This window comes from Falco punctatus, assembly GCF_963210335.1.
Source record: "Falco punctatus genome assembly, chromosome: 2".
Lineage (NCBI taxonomy): Eukaryota > Metazoa > Chordata > Aves > Falconiformes > Falconidae > Falco > Falco punctatus.
The window spans coordinates 70,905,628-70,923,485 of record NC_137581.1 but is presented as its reverse complement, the minus strand read 5'-3'; the positions used below and the strand labels follow the sequence as shown (position 1 = coordinate 70,923,485).

The 17,858-nt window shown below is 35.6% G+C and overlaps 1 protein-coding gene across 1 annotated transcript in view; it reads right to left on the bottom strand.

The window, feature by feature from the left end:
- Positions 1-17,858, bottom strand: part of VWA3B (von Willebrand factor A domain containing 3B) — a 93,628-nt gene that overhangs the window by 34,585 nt on the left and 41,185 nt on the right. Inside the window, exons 19-24 of the mRNA XM_080377364.1 lie at positions 17,384-17,521; positions 16,187-16,226; positions 15,910-16,066; positions 11,356-11,474; positions 8,480-8,530; positions 6,067-6,283 (exon numbers count right to left, since the gene is read on the bottom strand). Coding sequence (XP_080233490.1) covers positions 6,067-6,283; positions 8,480-8,530; positions 11,356-11,474; positions 15,910-16,066; positions 16,187-16,226; positions 17,384-17,521 — 722 coding nt within the window. The remainder of the gene's footprint in view (positions 1-6,066; positions 6,284-8,479; positions 8,531-11,355; positions 11,475-15,909; positions 16,067-16,186; positions 16,227-17,383; positions 17,522-17,858) is intronic.

Below are 17,858 nucleotides of genomic sequence, written 5' to 3'. Positions count from 1 at the left end.
ACAAATCAGTTTCATCATTAATTTTTAAAACACATATTTATTAGCCTGCCTCAAAACCGATTTGCAAGCATTCATCTCCTACTAAGTTCTTTTGAATCATAAAAATACAGAGCTTGAAATCTCAAACTTTCTCATAGAACTACACACTGTTCTGAAAAACAGCCGTAACTCCTAAAAATCTCTGCTTACTAGAGTCTGCATGACCTGGTTCCTTGTCTGACAACATTTTTCTTCCTAAAAAGATATATTTGATTTTGATACTTGATTTTCCTTAACAGTCAATAATGACAGAAAAGATGGCAATAACTTTGACTAAACTCTTTGTTCTCAGTTTCACTATAACTATCACAAACTCTTTTTTTCTAATCTCCTACACAAAAATCACAACCAACCCTAAAAAAAGAGTCCTAAAAACAAGAACACACACACAAAAAAGGCAAAGAGATATTTTAAATGCGAGATATGTGAAGTTTTTCTAGTGTATTCTTTACCCCATAGAATATAAATTAAATCAACAGTTTTTCAAACTCAGTCTAAACCAGAGGCTCTTTGCAGAACTTAACTGACTACTTTAAGTACAACCTAATAAAGGTTAATTTGAGCACAGACTTACAGCTCCACAGATATAAAAAGGTATTTGGGTGAACCAGTTACTTAATTCCACAGGCTCCGAAGGGACAGCTGCTGCTGAATATTTATTATCAACTAATTTGTAATGCTTGACTAATAACTTGGACAACTTCCAGCATTCTGCATTAATCCAAATATTAAAATACTAAAGACTGCGCAGGCATCCACAACGAGAATGTGTCCTGGTTTCAGCTGGGATAGAGTTCATTGTCCTCTTAGTAGCTGGTGCAGTGCTGTGTTTTGGATTTGGGTAACCACTGATGTTTGTAGTTGTTGCTGGGTGATGTTTATACTGAGTCAAGGATTTTTCAGTTTCTTGGGCCCTGTCAGCCAGAGAGCTGGAGGGACATGGGAAACTGGGAGGGGACACAGCCAGGACAGGTGACCTGAACCAGCCAAAGAGGCATTCCATACCATGGGACATCATGCTCAGTACATAAACTGGGCAAAGGAGAAGGAAAGGGGGGACATCCGCCACTATGATGTTTGACTTCTGAAGTAACCGTTCCATGTGATGGAGCTCGGCTTCCCTGGGGATGGCTGAACACCTGCCTGCCCATGGGAAGTGGTGAGTGAATTCCTTGCTTTGCTTGCATGCACAGCTTTTGCTTTACTTACCCTATTAAATTGTTCTTATCTCAACCCTCAAGTTTTACATTCCAATTCTCCTCCCCATCCCTCTGGGTGAGGGGGGAGTGAGTGAGTGAGCAGCTGCTGGTGCTTGGTTGCCAGCCAAGGTTAAAACACGACAGGATGCTAAGTCCTGCAGAATCCAGGTAGCTCAGAAACATGGTCTAAATTCAAATCCATCCCTCCTTCCTCTCACATAGCCTTTAGGTGTTCAGTGCATTTGACCCACACGCTGTCAGAGTGCCCATTTCTTGGATAGCACTCTCCAGTATTTTTATTATAAAAGAGCCCCATCTGATTCTCAGGGATTTTCACCCTGTTTAGCTCTTCTTCTGTTGAAGACAATGCATTAAGCCACATGAGGTGAAGAAGACTTTGTTTATGTCTGCCAATACATGCTGCATTTTTAAATTCCCTTTCAAAGAGATTAGGTTTTGTACTTTCCTACTATAAGTGAGAATGGATAGGAAGACTATCCACAGCTCTCCACGTATCTTGGCTCTGACTGGCTTTTCACAATCCTGACACCTCCAGAGCCAAACAATCACTGATTTTCCCAGGCTGTCAGTGCCAACAAGGCCATTCTGTGCAAAACACAGTTCATTTTTATAAGAGAGCCTAACTTTTCATAGCTACACACCCTCTGTCCAGCAGGTTACTTCACTGATGACAATAGAAAACTTGACCAAACATTTCTAGGTAGTTACAACATTGTTGTTATTGTGCTATTTGGGATGCTTGTTTTCACTTATCTCCCTAAAGAGACAGAAGAACAAAGGCAGCAGATGCCAAACTGTTTAGGAAACACATGAATGCAAAAAAAGGTATCAACAGACATCAATCAGTGATCCTTAAACAGTGAGGAAGAATGAGGAGTGTAAGAAATAGGACAGCAGGAAATAGAAGAAACTTCCAAGGGAGATTCAGAATTTCCATTCTTGTAAATAATCAAATCTCAGCTATAAATATTTAATTAGGAATAATTAAATCAACTGTACATGAAATATATTTTTCAGAAAGAACAAGACTCAGCAAGCCACTAGAGGTCCCTTTCCACCCAAATAAACATGCTTTACAAAACACATTATGCTTATTAACTCTTTTAAGTTATTTTTAATCACATGGTGACCATTCAGCAGGGTCACAAACAAGCATAAACCTTCCACGTTCCAGCTCATCCTAAGGGAAACACAGTACTTTTAGAAGTATGTTCTTAATGAGAGTTAATCCTTAGTAATGAATGCAGCTTTATTTCTCTGCAGAATATGAAGTCCATTCACATGCAGAAACAGAAATATTTAGTATGAGAGGAAATGTTCTCCATCACTCTCAAAGACCAGATTATAACACTGGGGGAAAAAATACTTTACATGAAAATGTTACAGCCGTTAATCGAACACACCCAACTGTCCTAGAAGCTATCACGCTTGGAGAACAGTAATACTATGACTTCAGTATGCCTGAGGTTGTCTAATATTAGAGAAGTGGGTAGGGGATCCTAAATAATTCCTTTTACCAGGTGACATCATGTTGTAAACAGCTTTATAATTCAGTGAGAAAAAAAAACTAATAAAAAATGATGGCTGACTGTTTGCCTGACAATTTTAAAATAGAAAACAGAAACAGTATTTTAAGTCAAAGCAGTTACTTCTTAGAAAAAGCTAAAGTAAATGATACATTCCTCATTTTAACATCTTTAGATGAAAGCTGAGTGCCAGACTGAAGAGAAAGATTTTTGTCAACCCATGCTTAAACTGTACAGCAAAAGGAACTGAGTAAACAGAGTAAAATACAGTCCACAATTAGCCCTCCAATTAGGCAATCATCAGTGTTCAGTGTTTCATACTTTGCCTGATAACAGCTAAATGTGTTGGCTCATTTCCCAAGGCATTTGCTTCTTGCCTCACTAGAGGTCTTCAGTCATCTCAAGGCCCTTTGCAGATGAAGGTCTACTTCATCCTCTTCCAACATGGCACTGGCATACCCTACCTTTGACAGGCATGTACAAACATAGCAGCCTGAACACAACTCCTAGAGAATGTCAGAGCACACAGGGAGGATAACCAGACCATCAATTCAGTTGCAGGCTTAAACAACAAGCTCCCATAGCAAGAACATCCAAAAAGGATTACTAAATCTTTTAAGAATTTGTGTAGATAAATAGGAAACCTTAAAAGTGGATTTTATATTTAATTTAGTGAAAGAAAATTAACAAAAAAATTAAAAGTCTGCTTTGTTGAATAGACTTCCAGGATAATTGTGATTTTTCTACCATCTCACAATGACAATTTTCATTCAGTGCCGTATCAGCAATTTCCTTCATGCAATGTATTTCAGCTGACAGTTTATTTTTTTATACCCATTTTGTAGAGAGACATCACAGTTGGAAAAATCTCTGACTGCATTTTCAAAAGGCTCCCCATTTTTTTTCTGGTTTTTTTTTCCACTGTTTTTTCAACCACATAAACAGAACTCTTAATTGCATCTGCATTTCTGCTTCTCACTCTTAAAGCCTTTCAGTTGCAGATTAGCAATTACTGAGGATGGTGCTGTGATTAGGCTCCTAAAGCAGGTTGACTCAGGATAAGTGATTGCACAATGTTAATCACATGTGTCTGAGAGCACACATTGGTTGTTTCAAAGCAACAGTAAAATTACAGTCACCAAATGAAACATGGAACATGCTTCCGCTGCTCTTGCATTGGGACATTATATGCCAGAGGTAAATCAATAGTCAAAAGAAATGTATTAACAATCTAGTATTTTCAGGCTGAAGTAAAATTAATCAAGATCATCTGGTTTTTGAAGACATTAAAATGTTTCCAAATGTACAGTGTTAATGGAAAAAAATCCTTAAAAGCTATAGAAAACTGAATTAATATGATCCTTTCCATAATCACTTATTTTCATACATGGCCTGTGTTATCGTAATATATTCTGTTCAATTTAACACAAATAATTTTGTATAACTTATGTCATAGTATGTAAAAAGCCACAGCTCATCATGAAAACTGTTGTTGATCTTGGTGAAATGAGAGGTATATCTCAGTCAAGGAATATCAAATAAAAGATTTTTGGTATACTCTGGTGAGCAGAGAATATGGATACTTGGCATAATTTACAGTTGTAAATTCTAATTGTACATTTCCATTCATTGCTGAGAAGTCACAGTATAGGTTTGTACTGTGCTTATTTGAGTTTCACTTAGCTTACCCCTTCAAAATGATGTATTTGTGTGTGTATATATACATTTGTATACATCTACATGCATATGTCAGGGCAAAAAAGAACTATTATGGTCATTTGATTATTTTTCCTACATAGTACAAAGAAGAGGACTTTCCTCAGCATTCACTGCAACTAGGCCAATCACACCTTCAAGTTCAAAGAGTAGTTTCCCTCACTCAATGATATAAAACAATGAAGAAAATGAATATATTAATATATCAGCTTTACAATTAATTCTCAGTTTGTTTTTACTTATTTTCCATTAGAACTTAGAGGTCTGAGAAAATATTTTCTTTCTTGTTAATTTCCTGGAAAGCTTAATTTAATATTATCATAGCACTACTCTACCTAGACTGCCGCTCTCTAGAGGCAGCAGCAGTCCCAGTGAGGTATTGTTTGCTGAAGCTTTTAGATGAAAAAAAAATGAAAACAAATAAGAGAAATGGCTTGGTTTTTTTCAGAGGGAAGTACTTTGAATTTCAAAGCATCAATAGTGTATACAGAAACCTTTCTATTGGGGAAGATTCAATCGCTTCTAAAAACTTAAAAGTCTGTTTATCATTTCCCTCAGAATTCACACTCATATCCTGACAGTAAAACCATTAAGGTAGAATCAATTCATTTTCAAGAATGTTCTGAAAGAGCAAAAATAATAATAGGAGAATACATCATTGTGACCTAAGGTATGTTTTCTAACCATATATATCACCACAGAAAAAGCTAAAATGAAGAAGTATATTCTCTCTCCCAATAGGACAGCCTAAAATAACTTCTTAGCCTTATTTTTATACTTATTGCTTCACATATTTCTGTATGTGTTTCATTTAATCTTTCAATAGTAATCCAAGTAAAATCAAAATTTCATCTGAGGGATTATATTGATCAAAAATCAGCAACTTCAATCACAGTATCAGAGTGGCTAGACTGCTTTCTGCTAGTCTATTAATGGTGTAGAGAGAGCACTCTGGCTCTCCAGAAGTAGGTATCTATTTCAGAATGAGCTCCAGATGCCACTGATGCCATTCAACACTGTGAGATTAGCCATCAGTTCATGTATGCCTACATTTTATGGACAGCTAAATTTTAGGGTCTGAACATGAAGCTGAATCCAACCTCTTCATCTTTTCTCTTACAAGAAAGATACCACAGAAAATTTCAGTGAATTACTCCAATATTGCAAGACCTTTTAGTCCCATTTATCAGATATTAACCCAACCACAAATCTTATGTCATAATTGCCTTTAATGTATCTCTTCTTTCTCTTCTTTCGTATATACCTCTGCTGTCAGTGCAGAGGAGATAAAGACACTTTGCTCAGAATTGTTTCTGAGACGCGGCTCAATTTCTGTGTTTCTCTCATCTTCAAAACTTCTGCTTCCCCAGTACTTAAAAAAAATCATTGAAGGCTTGCTCTCTTTTTAACTACCTTCTTTCCTCTATCCATTTGTACCACACTAATTTAGCATCACACTAAATGCCTACTTTATGATGGTAGGTAACATGCCATACTATAATCATAGAACAAAATTATTCCAGAAGCACATACTGAAGAGAAAAAAATCCCTTCCAATCTATTACCTTTTTGTTGTTCATGTGTGATTCTGAGCTTTTCTCAGTTTCCTTTTTGACAGCTTCCTGAAGATCAGAGGCTTGTTGTATATACTTTAATGCTGCCAGTATCTCATCTTCTAACAATACCACATCTTCATAGGAAATTGGCCATCCCAAATTCTCTAAAGCCTCCAGCAAAGCTTTTTTATGCTGCATATATTGGACTGGCCCATCCTCCTTAAATCTTAAAAAAATAAAATACAATTTAAAAGATTTGTGATTACAAGTAGGAAAAATTTTAATTTTAGCAGTACTTTACAAACAGAATCTTTAAGCACAAAGGCAGAAAAAAAAATCAGCTTCACCCAGTCTATCTTCTTGTGTTTCATCCAGCTACTGTTGCGTTCAGTCAAACAATCACATCTGGCTTAACCGTATCTCAGAGAAAGACACCTACATGGCAATTCACCTGGCTGGGCGTAGATGTTTGGTGCCAATTTAGAGGTCCTAGAATACGTAAGGCATCGATAAGGAACTTGCAGATACAACTGAGAAACTGTGGAAATCCCTGGCCCTTCTGGAGCAGCAGCTAGGATGAAATGGCAAGCATCTAGACAACATAAAATGGCACCAGACACCTACTAATTGGCCTGATTTGCTACATCAGTCTTGTCTGGTCGCATAAAGAGATACTCTCCTGCTGTTTATTCCTCTGTCAGTCCTGCACTGCTCAATTTCACTCAGTGATCTGGACTTTACTCCCATCCATGGTTCAGATTATGTCAGTGTCCACTAGACTAGAGAGCCAATTTGAAGCTACACCCTGAAGGTACTTATAAACCAAAAGATGAATTAGATACAGTCATCTTGTCAATAAACAGAGATAAACTGAACCCTCCAAAATCCAGAACAGGTAGAATTCTTCACATGTCCAATTGGAAATAACATACTTCTTTTTAGTACTCAAAAAGTAGCTCTTTATAGGTCTTCTGTACAGCTTTGCCAACATTAAAAAACAACCATGAAACCTAGAACGGGGGAGAGTATTTAAGTGTCTGTCTAACCAACACATACAACTATGGTGATGTCTACCATCTTGCTCTACTCTTTGTCACTGCTTATCTCTCTACTCCTCTAGGAACTGCTTTGTATTGAAATTAACATGAATGGTATAGTTATTTACCTAGATTTTGTTCTGTATTAACTGAATTCATTATTAATTTATAATCAGTGTCAAGTTAACTTATCTCCTGAGTTGGATCTCTCAACCATTTTGAACACAAGCACAATATTACCAATTCTCTAGTAAATTTGAATCTCCCTAGTAGCTGAGATAACATTTTAACACACTGATGAACCAGAAAGCTCCTCAACCAATTGTTTTAGGACCCCTGTGACCAAGTTAGCAGACTTTGTTTATTACTGTCTCCTTCCAGATCACCAGTTTTGAAAGTATGTTGTCATCTTTTTGTAATACATGAACATGACCAAACAAATTTTAAATTTATAAGATAAATAGATCAAATATTTCCATTTCTATGCATCAATATTAAAAAAGTTAATATGACCCTCTAGCAACAGACTGTATAATTGCTGGGACTTTTTTTTCATTATATACATAATAGGTCATATGTTACCAACAATAAAATATTTTGGATACCACCCTGTCAATTTTCTATACTCTAAAACTCATTGTTTCTCAACAGACATCTATTTCCTTCTTTTTAATTATACGCTGTTCTTTTGTTTAACAGCCTTTGCTTCCTTTCTGCACCAGAACTGGGTTTTAGTTCTCCTTATCAATGATAGAACTGTATATTTTTTGCTCATTAGCTTAAGTCTTCTTAAAAGCATTCTAGTTTTCATGCCCATTTTACTGCCTAGAAATATTTCATGCTCATTCACTTTTCATTAATTGATCTTCACTTTATTCTCTGAAGTAAACAGATGCTAACTTCACTGATGTCAGTCCTGTCTATACAGTCACTAGTTTTCTAAATCAATATACAGAAATAAGCTAGTTAAAGCAGTACAAATTTCCAGTGTGATACACAGTTCCAGCACATGCTGTAGCGGTGTTTATTATACCTTTACAGACCAGCCACTGAAGTGCTTTTTACTGGATGAGAGATTTACCTTGATGCCAAAGGTAACAACATGCTGCCCCCCGCCCCAGCCCTGCCACTTGACACTGGTTAAGAATAGAGCAGCACCACACAAATGGAATGCAAGTTCTTTCCTTTAGAAAAAAATCAGCACTGCAGGAAGGATGTCCAGATTTTAATATTGCTCTGTATCACATATATATTTTTGAAAGCCAGGTATAGTTATGAAATATTTGAAAATAAAACCAGTTTGTTGAAATAGTGATTAAAAAGTATCAAATATTTATGACCAGCCTTTCAGAGGTAAGTAGGAAAACCAAAAGGTGATAGCTTACTTGTCCTTTTCCTCCTGAGATAGTGCTCTCCAAATCACTAGGTTTAGGCGCCTATTAAAGAAAGCAAAGCAGTTTTTGAGGGCATACAGTTCCTTGTGCATCTGATCATCTCAAAACTACCAAATAAACACTGTTTCTGAAGATAACTGCACTGATTTGTATTCCAAGAGCACTGTATCATCAGATTGTGTCCTTATCATTCAGCTATGAAATTATCAACTGCAAGAGTAGATGGAAAAACAGCATCCTCCATCAAGTAGCAGCATGACTGTTTCAGGGTCATAGAAGGATTAATGGCAATCACTGCTGCTTCCTGCCAGGATTTTCTATGGATGGTTCCCTTCAGCACCAGCAAGCTAAATCAAATAACAACACTGATTAAATGCCAGTGAGATAAGCATAGTTTCTCCAATTAAACAGTTTCAGAAAACTGTAGCCTGAAGACACATGGAGAGCACTGCTAATTTTTTTTTTTTTCTGCTATGATAACCCCTCAGTTGTACCATTCAGGTTTCTACTTCATTAAACTCTGGCTATGAAGAAAAACTATTGTCAGGAAAACAGATTATCTCAAAGTAATGCAGTTCTGAGATCTTTTAAAAGCACCACTAAACATTCTGCTTTTGCTTTTTCGACATCAATTATAAACTCTTATTAGGTATTCTAGCATAGAGTTGTCTCTAATAACATCTCAAACAATTAAGCCATCACTCAATTACTTCATTTCACACTATAGAAATAAACCTCTACCAATGATCCTAATCGGTGTAATTCTAGAAAAATTTCCAAACTTACTTTGGAAATAAAAGAACAAATTTATTGTTAGGCAAAATTCAGATTGTAACCATTAGACTTTTAACAGTCTTGCCAGATTTACTGCCACATGTACAAAAAAGCCCATTAACACCAGATTTTTAATATGAATTTCTCGGTAATTCATTTTATCTACTAGAAACCAAATCCCAGCATTTTTAGAATGTAAATTACTTCGTTCATTATAATCTGCAGTCTCAGCATGCTCCACTGCCTATTTCATACTCCTAAATGTGCACACTCATAACTAACTCAGTTGTAAAAGCTTCTGGCTATACAAGATCATACACAGTTTGAATCTTCCAGCATTTTTCTCCTTCAGTACTGGATATTCTTTTTGTCAGAGCACAAAATTTCTGCCCTCACTACTTTTCTCCCTCTAAATCTAATGCTAAGGTCAATTGACATGTGGGGAAGCTATTGTCATGCTTGTTTCTGTTCTTGAAACCTGCATGCCTTGATGTATTGTCTCATCTATAGATGTCAGAATAAATTTGTGACTAGTCACTATTCACAAAGCTGAACTGCAGCCTTTGCAAATTCAATTGCAAATTGCAATTTACTGGAAAAGCATTGTGGCATTTAGAACAAAATAAAGTTGACTGGGTTTTCTATCACATGTAGAGGAAAAGCAATGAGAACTCCTTTTTACACTGTCAATTGTAAGGATCTTCAGGCAGATCACTCTTCTATATACCTTTTTCACAGAAGTTGGGGGCTCCATCTTACTATTGTAAATACACTGATTCATTGACCTCTATGGGCAAACGTAAGTAAACAGTAGTCCCAATCACCAAAGTTTTAGGGAGACTGAAAATGCTGTCAGTAGAAGATCATCAGAATTTAACCAGAAAAAAACTCTTCTTTCCCTCCAATAAATGTAAAATATTCAACAGTATGGCACAGCAATGAAAAACTTGAAGTTTTATTCAGAAGTCATCATCAAAAATACATGACTTGAACCTTCTATCAAAACGATTGACAAGTCCAGATTTCTGAGTTCATCGTCAGCCTCATAAAAATAACATTGTCTCAGTGACACAACACACAAAACCAACAGAATTTTATTCACTGGATTACATTAATATTAGACAAAGCAAGCAGCATTTGTAAATCATAATTCTTGATGTTTACTTCAAAAGATGGATACATTTAGAAATAGGAAATGGGAATGAAAAACAGAACTATTACATGCTTTAAAAAGAACTGGTATGACCACAGAGCTACAGAGGGGGAAAAAATTTAAAGGGCCTCAGTGGCATTAATCAAAAAACAAAGACTAAACACTTGACATCAAGGGTTTTGTGGTCATATAAAACAATTACATCTGTACATGTTATTAGAATACTTTCTGAAAAAGTTATTTATTAAAACAGTTCTAGTTGAAGGTCTCTTAAGGTTACTGAACAACATTAGTAGTCAAATAATTGCATTACTTCAAAAAAAAATGCAAATCTTAAATCAAGGAAAGAAATATCTTAGAGATTAAATAGCTTTGTCCTGTTTACTTCTGATGTGCTTTTACCAACATTTAATTAATAAGCACAACACATCTCTCTCAAGCAAAAAATAATTAAATTATCAATATCTTATAGGTGCCTCAGTTACATTCTTGCATCCATAGTTAAGTGCTAGGCAGCTGGCAGCAAAAAGCAGGCTACTAATTTAAAACTCAGTCTATGGATTTAGGAGCTTAACTGTAAGTTAAAAGTCTGGCTAGCACTGTTTAGGGGAGATTCCTCCCCAGGGATTATTGTTGTCAGGTTTATTCCAAGAAAGTAAAAGATTTTTTTTTTTTCTCATTGAAGAAATATGAATATAAAAAAATGTTACTTATTATCTCCTTTACCTGGTTTGGTTTTTTTTTCCTATGACCACCTTCTTTCATTCTGCTTTTTTTTTAAGCAAATAAACATTTCTCCTGCAGGTTGATGGTTGATTAAAGTGTGTCAATGTGCAGAATTACCAGTATTGAGTAAAGTGTGTGTGAGCAATTAGCCACTACATAAGAAAAATCTTAAATTAGACTGAAAACATGATAAATTTCTGATAAGTAGACTTGCCTTTCATAGGATTTAATTGCTTCTTCCAGCTTGTCTTTATAGGCATCAAGATTCACTGCCTGAGGATTAATTAGCTTGATCCGCTTCTTGTCATTGCTAACCTGGGCCAATGGTAACATCTATTACAAAATAAAAGACAAAGACTTCATTTATCACACAACTTTTCTTCCACCAGAGTAACTGAATGCCCATGAGTCCATGTCCAAGGATCAGAACAGCCAGAAGGAACACTGGAAGGCTGCAGAAAGAAAGATCTGAGAGCCCCAAAGTGTTAGAAGTAAGACTTATTTTCCAGCCTGTTAATAAAATCTTCTGAAATGAAACAATCCTTTTATGCAGAAATTGCAAATTAAGGTCGCTAACTACTAGTTGATTCTAACTAAATCAGTACTTTCAAACAACTCAAATAATAGAAGGGTAGGTCAGAAAGGAGACAAGCATGTCTAGAGCATGACGATCTTCCAGCTTGTGTTGCTTTAAAACAACACTCTCTTATACCTACTAGCATCTAATTCTAGCATTCAGGTGTGATAGTTACTTATTTAAATTATATTTAAGCTCTTATTCTAAAGGACGATATTGTCTAAAGAACTGGAATGCTAAAGATGGAGAGAGACATTTTTCACTATCACATTGATCACCAAAAGGTAAACAAGGTTAGAGATTGCTCACTTAATTATAGTGAGTTTTATATAAATATAAATATTTACACTTATAATTGTTTATTATGTATTTATACTTATATCGTTTTATTTATTTATTTGTTAAAATATTTATGAATATATAACATATATTTATATTAAGAAATTTATATTTATATATAAATATAAATATAAAACTAGTCTTAATTAACCACAATAAGGCTTAGGAACCCAAACAGGTTGGTCAGATCAGCAACATCAATACCTTTCAAATCTCACAATACAGCATCTACATAATTCAACTTCATTATTAAACAGAAAGTCATACATTTACAAGTGGATATTCAAAAGCAGAGAAAAGGGTAGAAAAGAATGACAGAGAGGAGAAAAGATGCCTTCCCACCTCTCAGTCCAAAGTCTCACCATCCTTCAGCCTCTTAAATTACTCAGTAGTTTGTATAGGAAAAGGTATTTTATATATCAATACTCCGAAGATGATTAAAACCAGAAAAAAATCCAAGAAAGAAATGGAGAAGATGGAGAATGTTACTCTTCAACACATATGGTTAAGTGGGACGCTTCTCCAAGTACCTGTCTGAGATCAGGATATAGATGGCAAAAAGACAGATGAGGTTCAATTAAAATATAACTAAAACTTCCTGTTGGGGGAATAAGGCCAGCAATCAGAAAAAAATCCAATAAAAAGACTCCTCTGAGAGCATTTGAACATTTTCCATTGATGTTTTATTTGTGTTTGAATCATCACAGCTAGCTGGATTCTGAATTACTGTTGCATGACCATTTTTCCAGGAGCAGCAGTGTGACTTTATATTCCTCTCTCTTTCTAAGGACATCTTTACTCTGATTAATAAATCTGTGTCACATCACTGGCAGACCACATCAAAGCTCCTAATATTAAATTCATCTTAAGATCATTTGGATGCTAAAGTTAATGGGAACATGTCAGTGAGGTATCTTGCCAGAGACAGATGATGTAAATCTCTGCACAGAACTGTGAGACATGAAATCTGGCTACCTGTCATTTCCAGGTGGAGTTTGAAAGCTGAAAGGCAAGGAGCTGAGAGCACCCTCTTCCAGTTCCGTACTGCCATGGTTGTCATCTGCTCTGCTACTCAAACCAAGTTAATGAAAATTCAGCAGGGCTTCACCATGTAGAAGCCCTCTCTTACATTCCCTTACAAATTGCCAGAGTAGCTCTAAGTACAAACAGCATCATTTCAGAAATGAATATTTAATACAGTTTATAAACTGCTTTGAATAGAAAATGAGGGACAGAAACATAAACACATAATTACCGTACTGAAGAATAAAACCAGAATGGCATGTGTTCTTAGCAAATAGTAAGCTTGAAATATTATGCATACTTTGAAAGCAATGAAAACTGCTCATGAAGTCAAGTGAAATTTGACAGATTCAGCTGAAAGAAATCACAGGGAAGCTTTTTAGTGCCAAAATGTTTTGTCATTTTCTAAATTAAATACTTAAACTTTCATATCAAAATAATTCACTTGTTTCAAAATGGCTTTTCTTTCTAAACCAAAATTTCAAAATTTTAAAGACAAAACCAAAGTACGATAGCCCTAGAAAAATCTTTATTTTAGACCAAACAAAGATGTTTTTGTTGGCTGAATCTGAACTTGATTCTTTAGAGCAAAGCACTGAGTCAAAACACCATGACTTGCAAAGTTGTACTGAAGATGCCACAATCTGCAACAGATACTAACATGATTCTGTAGGGAAAGTTTGCTCCAGAACCATCATAGCTTAATTTAGACAAGCCCCCAAGCCATTTTATTTTTTTTTTCTAGATATGAATCTGAATGGTCGTTTAATGAATAAACCTCTTTGAAGTAACTCATGTGAAACTGACAGGTCACATAGAACTGAAAACAACAGGTCAGCCTCTTGTTAATGAACAGTTGTCATGGAAACCTTTTGCTTGCTGCATCTCCAAGGTGAGAAAACTGCTCATAGTTACTCCATCATCACTGCTAGCAAAGGCCAAAAATAAAAATTATACTATCCCCAGAAAAGCAAAGATCTCAGAAGGAAGAATGCAAAAATGTCTGTATATTTATTATCTTCAATGAAGTATTCTGAAGTACTAGAATAATCAAGATTCTTAATCAATTTTTACATGTCTCCTATTCAAGCTATATGTCTAGGCTCAGAACCTGTTTTCTGCTTTTCCTTGATATGCTGGCATGAAGCTTGAGGGAGAGTGGGTTCCATAGCTCATAAATTCTACTGGTTCCACCTTGTGTGCAACCCCTGTCTTCGCTTTCCTTTCTATACTCTGCTTCAGATCCAGAAAAATCCATGTCTCTACACATCGAACAATAATTTTCCACTGCCTGAGAAACTGAGTGTCTCTATAGAACTAATTGAGATTAGCAGGTACGAAAAAGCAGTAAAAGTTAGGTATTGGTTTGTGTTTATACCCCTGAGTCTAAAGAAAGCCCATGGATCGCTGTTTGGATTCTATACAGCAGCTCTTCATTCTAGAGAACACAACTTAATTCAGCCCTAAAGTAGACTACCATAAGCTCCCATAAACTGTCATTAAAAATTACCTACACATAGCACTTGCTGAATCATAGTTTTGACTGTTTTCAAAGACCACTGTTTTACAGACTACTGCTTTTGTAAATACCAGTTCAAATGCAGCTCAGTATTGTCTGGAAAGGATTTGAAAGAGTCTTCTTTTAGAAACATGGAAGACAGACCTCTACTTAGTAGCTGTATTCAGAAGAACACGGGAAAAGAAATTACTGCTCAGGAATCAGATGTAAGAGTTATGTGAAAATCAAAATGTCTTTTGTTTGACATATCATTTAGATTGTTTTGTACAGTTTTCTAATCATTGAACATCTAAATTTGTTGTACAAATGGCTATTTTACATCTACAATGTTAAAATGTACATTTTTTTGCTGCTTTTGATACAAAAAGCCACCTTTTTATTACACAGAAAAAGAAATCTCATACTTTAAAAAAATCCTTAAAGATCTTGGTTTTGACTTGGTTTTACTAAAACAGAGGATCTGGTTTTGCTTCCACAATCTCCACCCTATAGCAAAAATACCCATTCCTGAATTTAAAAACCAAACATAAAAACTTTAAAATGTACAAAAATGTACTTTACTTAGCCCTATAGCACATCCTATTACAACACCCTTGCTTAGTCCTTATTATTTAAACAGATGCTGTTTAGCTTTTTCTTTTAGTATTGATTAAATAAACAGGTTTTATTAGTTAAAAAAAACCTACAATGTATTCATAGGACTTTCATAGGATGCATCACACAAGACGAATTAGAGCAATTTGCCACAAAATGGATTTCCTTTAAGGGGAACGGCAATCACAGCTTCATGATACATAATTCATTGTGAATTTTGCACAATCCTATGATTGTCTACACCTATCAGAATCAAATTTTAATTACTGAATTCCAATATTTTTCAAAAGGTATTAGCAGACACATGTAAACCTTGAGAATGCACACATCCACAAACTGTGTACCGGCAGTTTTCCAAACGACTTTATGGACCTAAAACACACACATCAGTGAACTAATATGTATCAGTAGAGGCTATGGTGCTCAAGAAATTGCTGAACACCTGATGGCATACTGCCATCAACTGGTAACTGTGAAAGAAAAATATATAGCTCTAAAACTTAAGGGTAAAGTCTGCAATACTATTAACTATCAGTTTTATTTTCTTACTGAAACGTGTTTGTACATTCAGATATGCATTATGCATTTAGTGCACATCAGCCATCTACAATGAACACTAGAAAATGCAGTTATGACATTTATAGAAATAAATTAAAAATCCTTTTGAAAACAGTACCAAGTTTTATGTTTGCTTTCAGACATTGTAAGAGTTTTACCTCATCAAATACTTTAGAAACCACATGCTTGTCCAGAACTGGGATGTATTTGGTATCATGAGGGACAGCTGTAGGAGCTAAGGCATCCATGATGGTGAGTCGCCTAGCAACCAAGCCATGGGTCTTTAACCAAAGAGCAGAAGAGATATCTAGAGAACTAGAAGAAAGAGACTGTAAGAGGTAGCTCAAGGTAGAAATACATTTGGGAAGTTTAAAATGACCAAAGAAAAACATAAACTATAATTTCTGTGATGTATCTATGTATGCACACACATACCTTTTAGATGTCCTTTTCACAGCTTCCCCCTTTTTCAAATCTAAGATAAAACATGTGCATTTTATTATCTCACAGGTTTTGTGCATGCAAAAATTTACATAAACAAGCTGACAAATAATAGCATCATTTTTTTATTTGAGCCTATTATAGTGTCACAAAGATATCACAAAATAGACAATAACGTGTATTTCATTCGCTAAATTAATCAATAAGAATTACGTTTCCTGCTTTTCTTGGTGCTTGATCAATAGTAACAGTGTTACTACATACCTCACAAGACCTAATTAATCAACGAGTAAATTCATAAAATAGGTGGGGAATAGATGAATTAATAATAAAAAAAGAACTTTGTATGTATTTATTTCTTATAACCCAAAAAGAAAGATTAACCAATTTATTCCCCAAATCAAGATGTAACATCAAATACTGTCACTAATGAGATGGACAGGAGTGGCTAATCACCGAAAGGTATATCGCTATGAAAATCTGTATAAAAGGTATATAAAAACTCAAAATAAGATGTTGAAATGTAAAAAAGTAAAACATCTTTAAGTAGCATAGGTGAGGTTTTAGAACAACTTAGAGGACCATCATAAAGTCCAGAGTTGCATGAATTACTGAGAAATGGATGTATATCCAAGCCCCGCTGGAAATATTTTTGTCTCTACAGAAGCATCTGTCCCAGAGAGCATGTTCTTTGCAAGTCTAAGCATATTAATAAAGTGCAACCTCCTTTTACATTGGTACCACAGAATTAGAACCACCACTCTCAGCTTTAACCTCAACATTGAACATAACTACAAATTACTGTATCACAACAACAATCTATTAATTAGAATAAGATTCCCAAGCTCTATTTATTCTGTTGATAAGAAGCAACTGTGATACCCTTTCAGCAGTCTAAGGCATAGCTGTATCACAGCTGCCACATACTGTGGACATACGTGGATATAACTAAGCTGTTGTAAACTGTTTGAGCACTGGCAGGAGTCTGGCCACAGCTGTAAGGATTGTTTACAATCACCTTGTTACAATCACCCTCCCACATGTCCAGCTCGCTGCGACTGTCCTGTGCTCCAGTCCTTTGTAATGCAGGTCTGCTCAGTTTTGCCTCAAATGAGGCACCGTTCATTACAAATGCAGTAGGAGAAATGTTATCGTCTGCCCCACCCAGAGTTTCTGGTTCTGTCCACTTGCCTTTGAAAGTGGTTGTGCATGTCACACACTTTTTGTCAGAAAAACTCTTTTTTTCAGGAGATATTCCTTCCTCTGGTCTTTCTTCCCTGGATTTCACACTATGGCTCAGGATTCGCAGCAGACTTGTCTTTGTTTGCTCTGTAGGTGTTGAAAGGAAAAGAAAGGAAGAGCTAACTTACTGCTCAAGCACATGCCTGGGATTTTTGAGTTCTCCTTTGGTATCCAGTCTGAATTTTTAAGTGACTGCCTACACAAGACCTCAAACACAAAATTACTTCAGCACTAATTTGCACTTTGTACTTTCCCAGGGATGAAGACTTCTTTTACATCAGCTGGGTAAACTTGGTTTCAGACTGCATACAAAGGATGCTTCAAAACGTAGTGTTACAGCTGTAGTAAGGATAAATATTAGTGTAAGTAATGCTGTAATTAGCGAAGCATAGGTCAGGGCTTCGTTCTTGCCAATGATGTACTT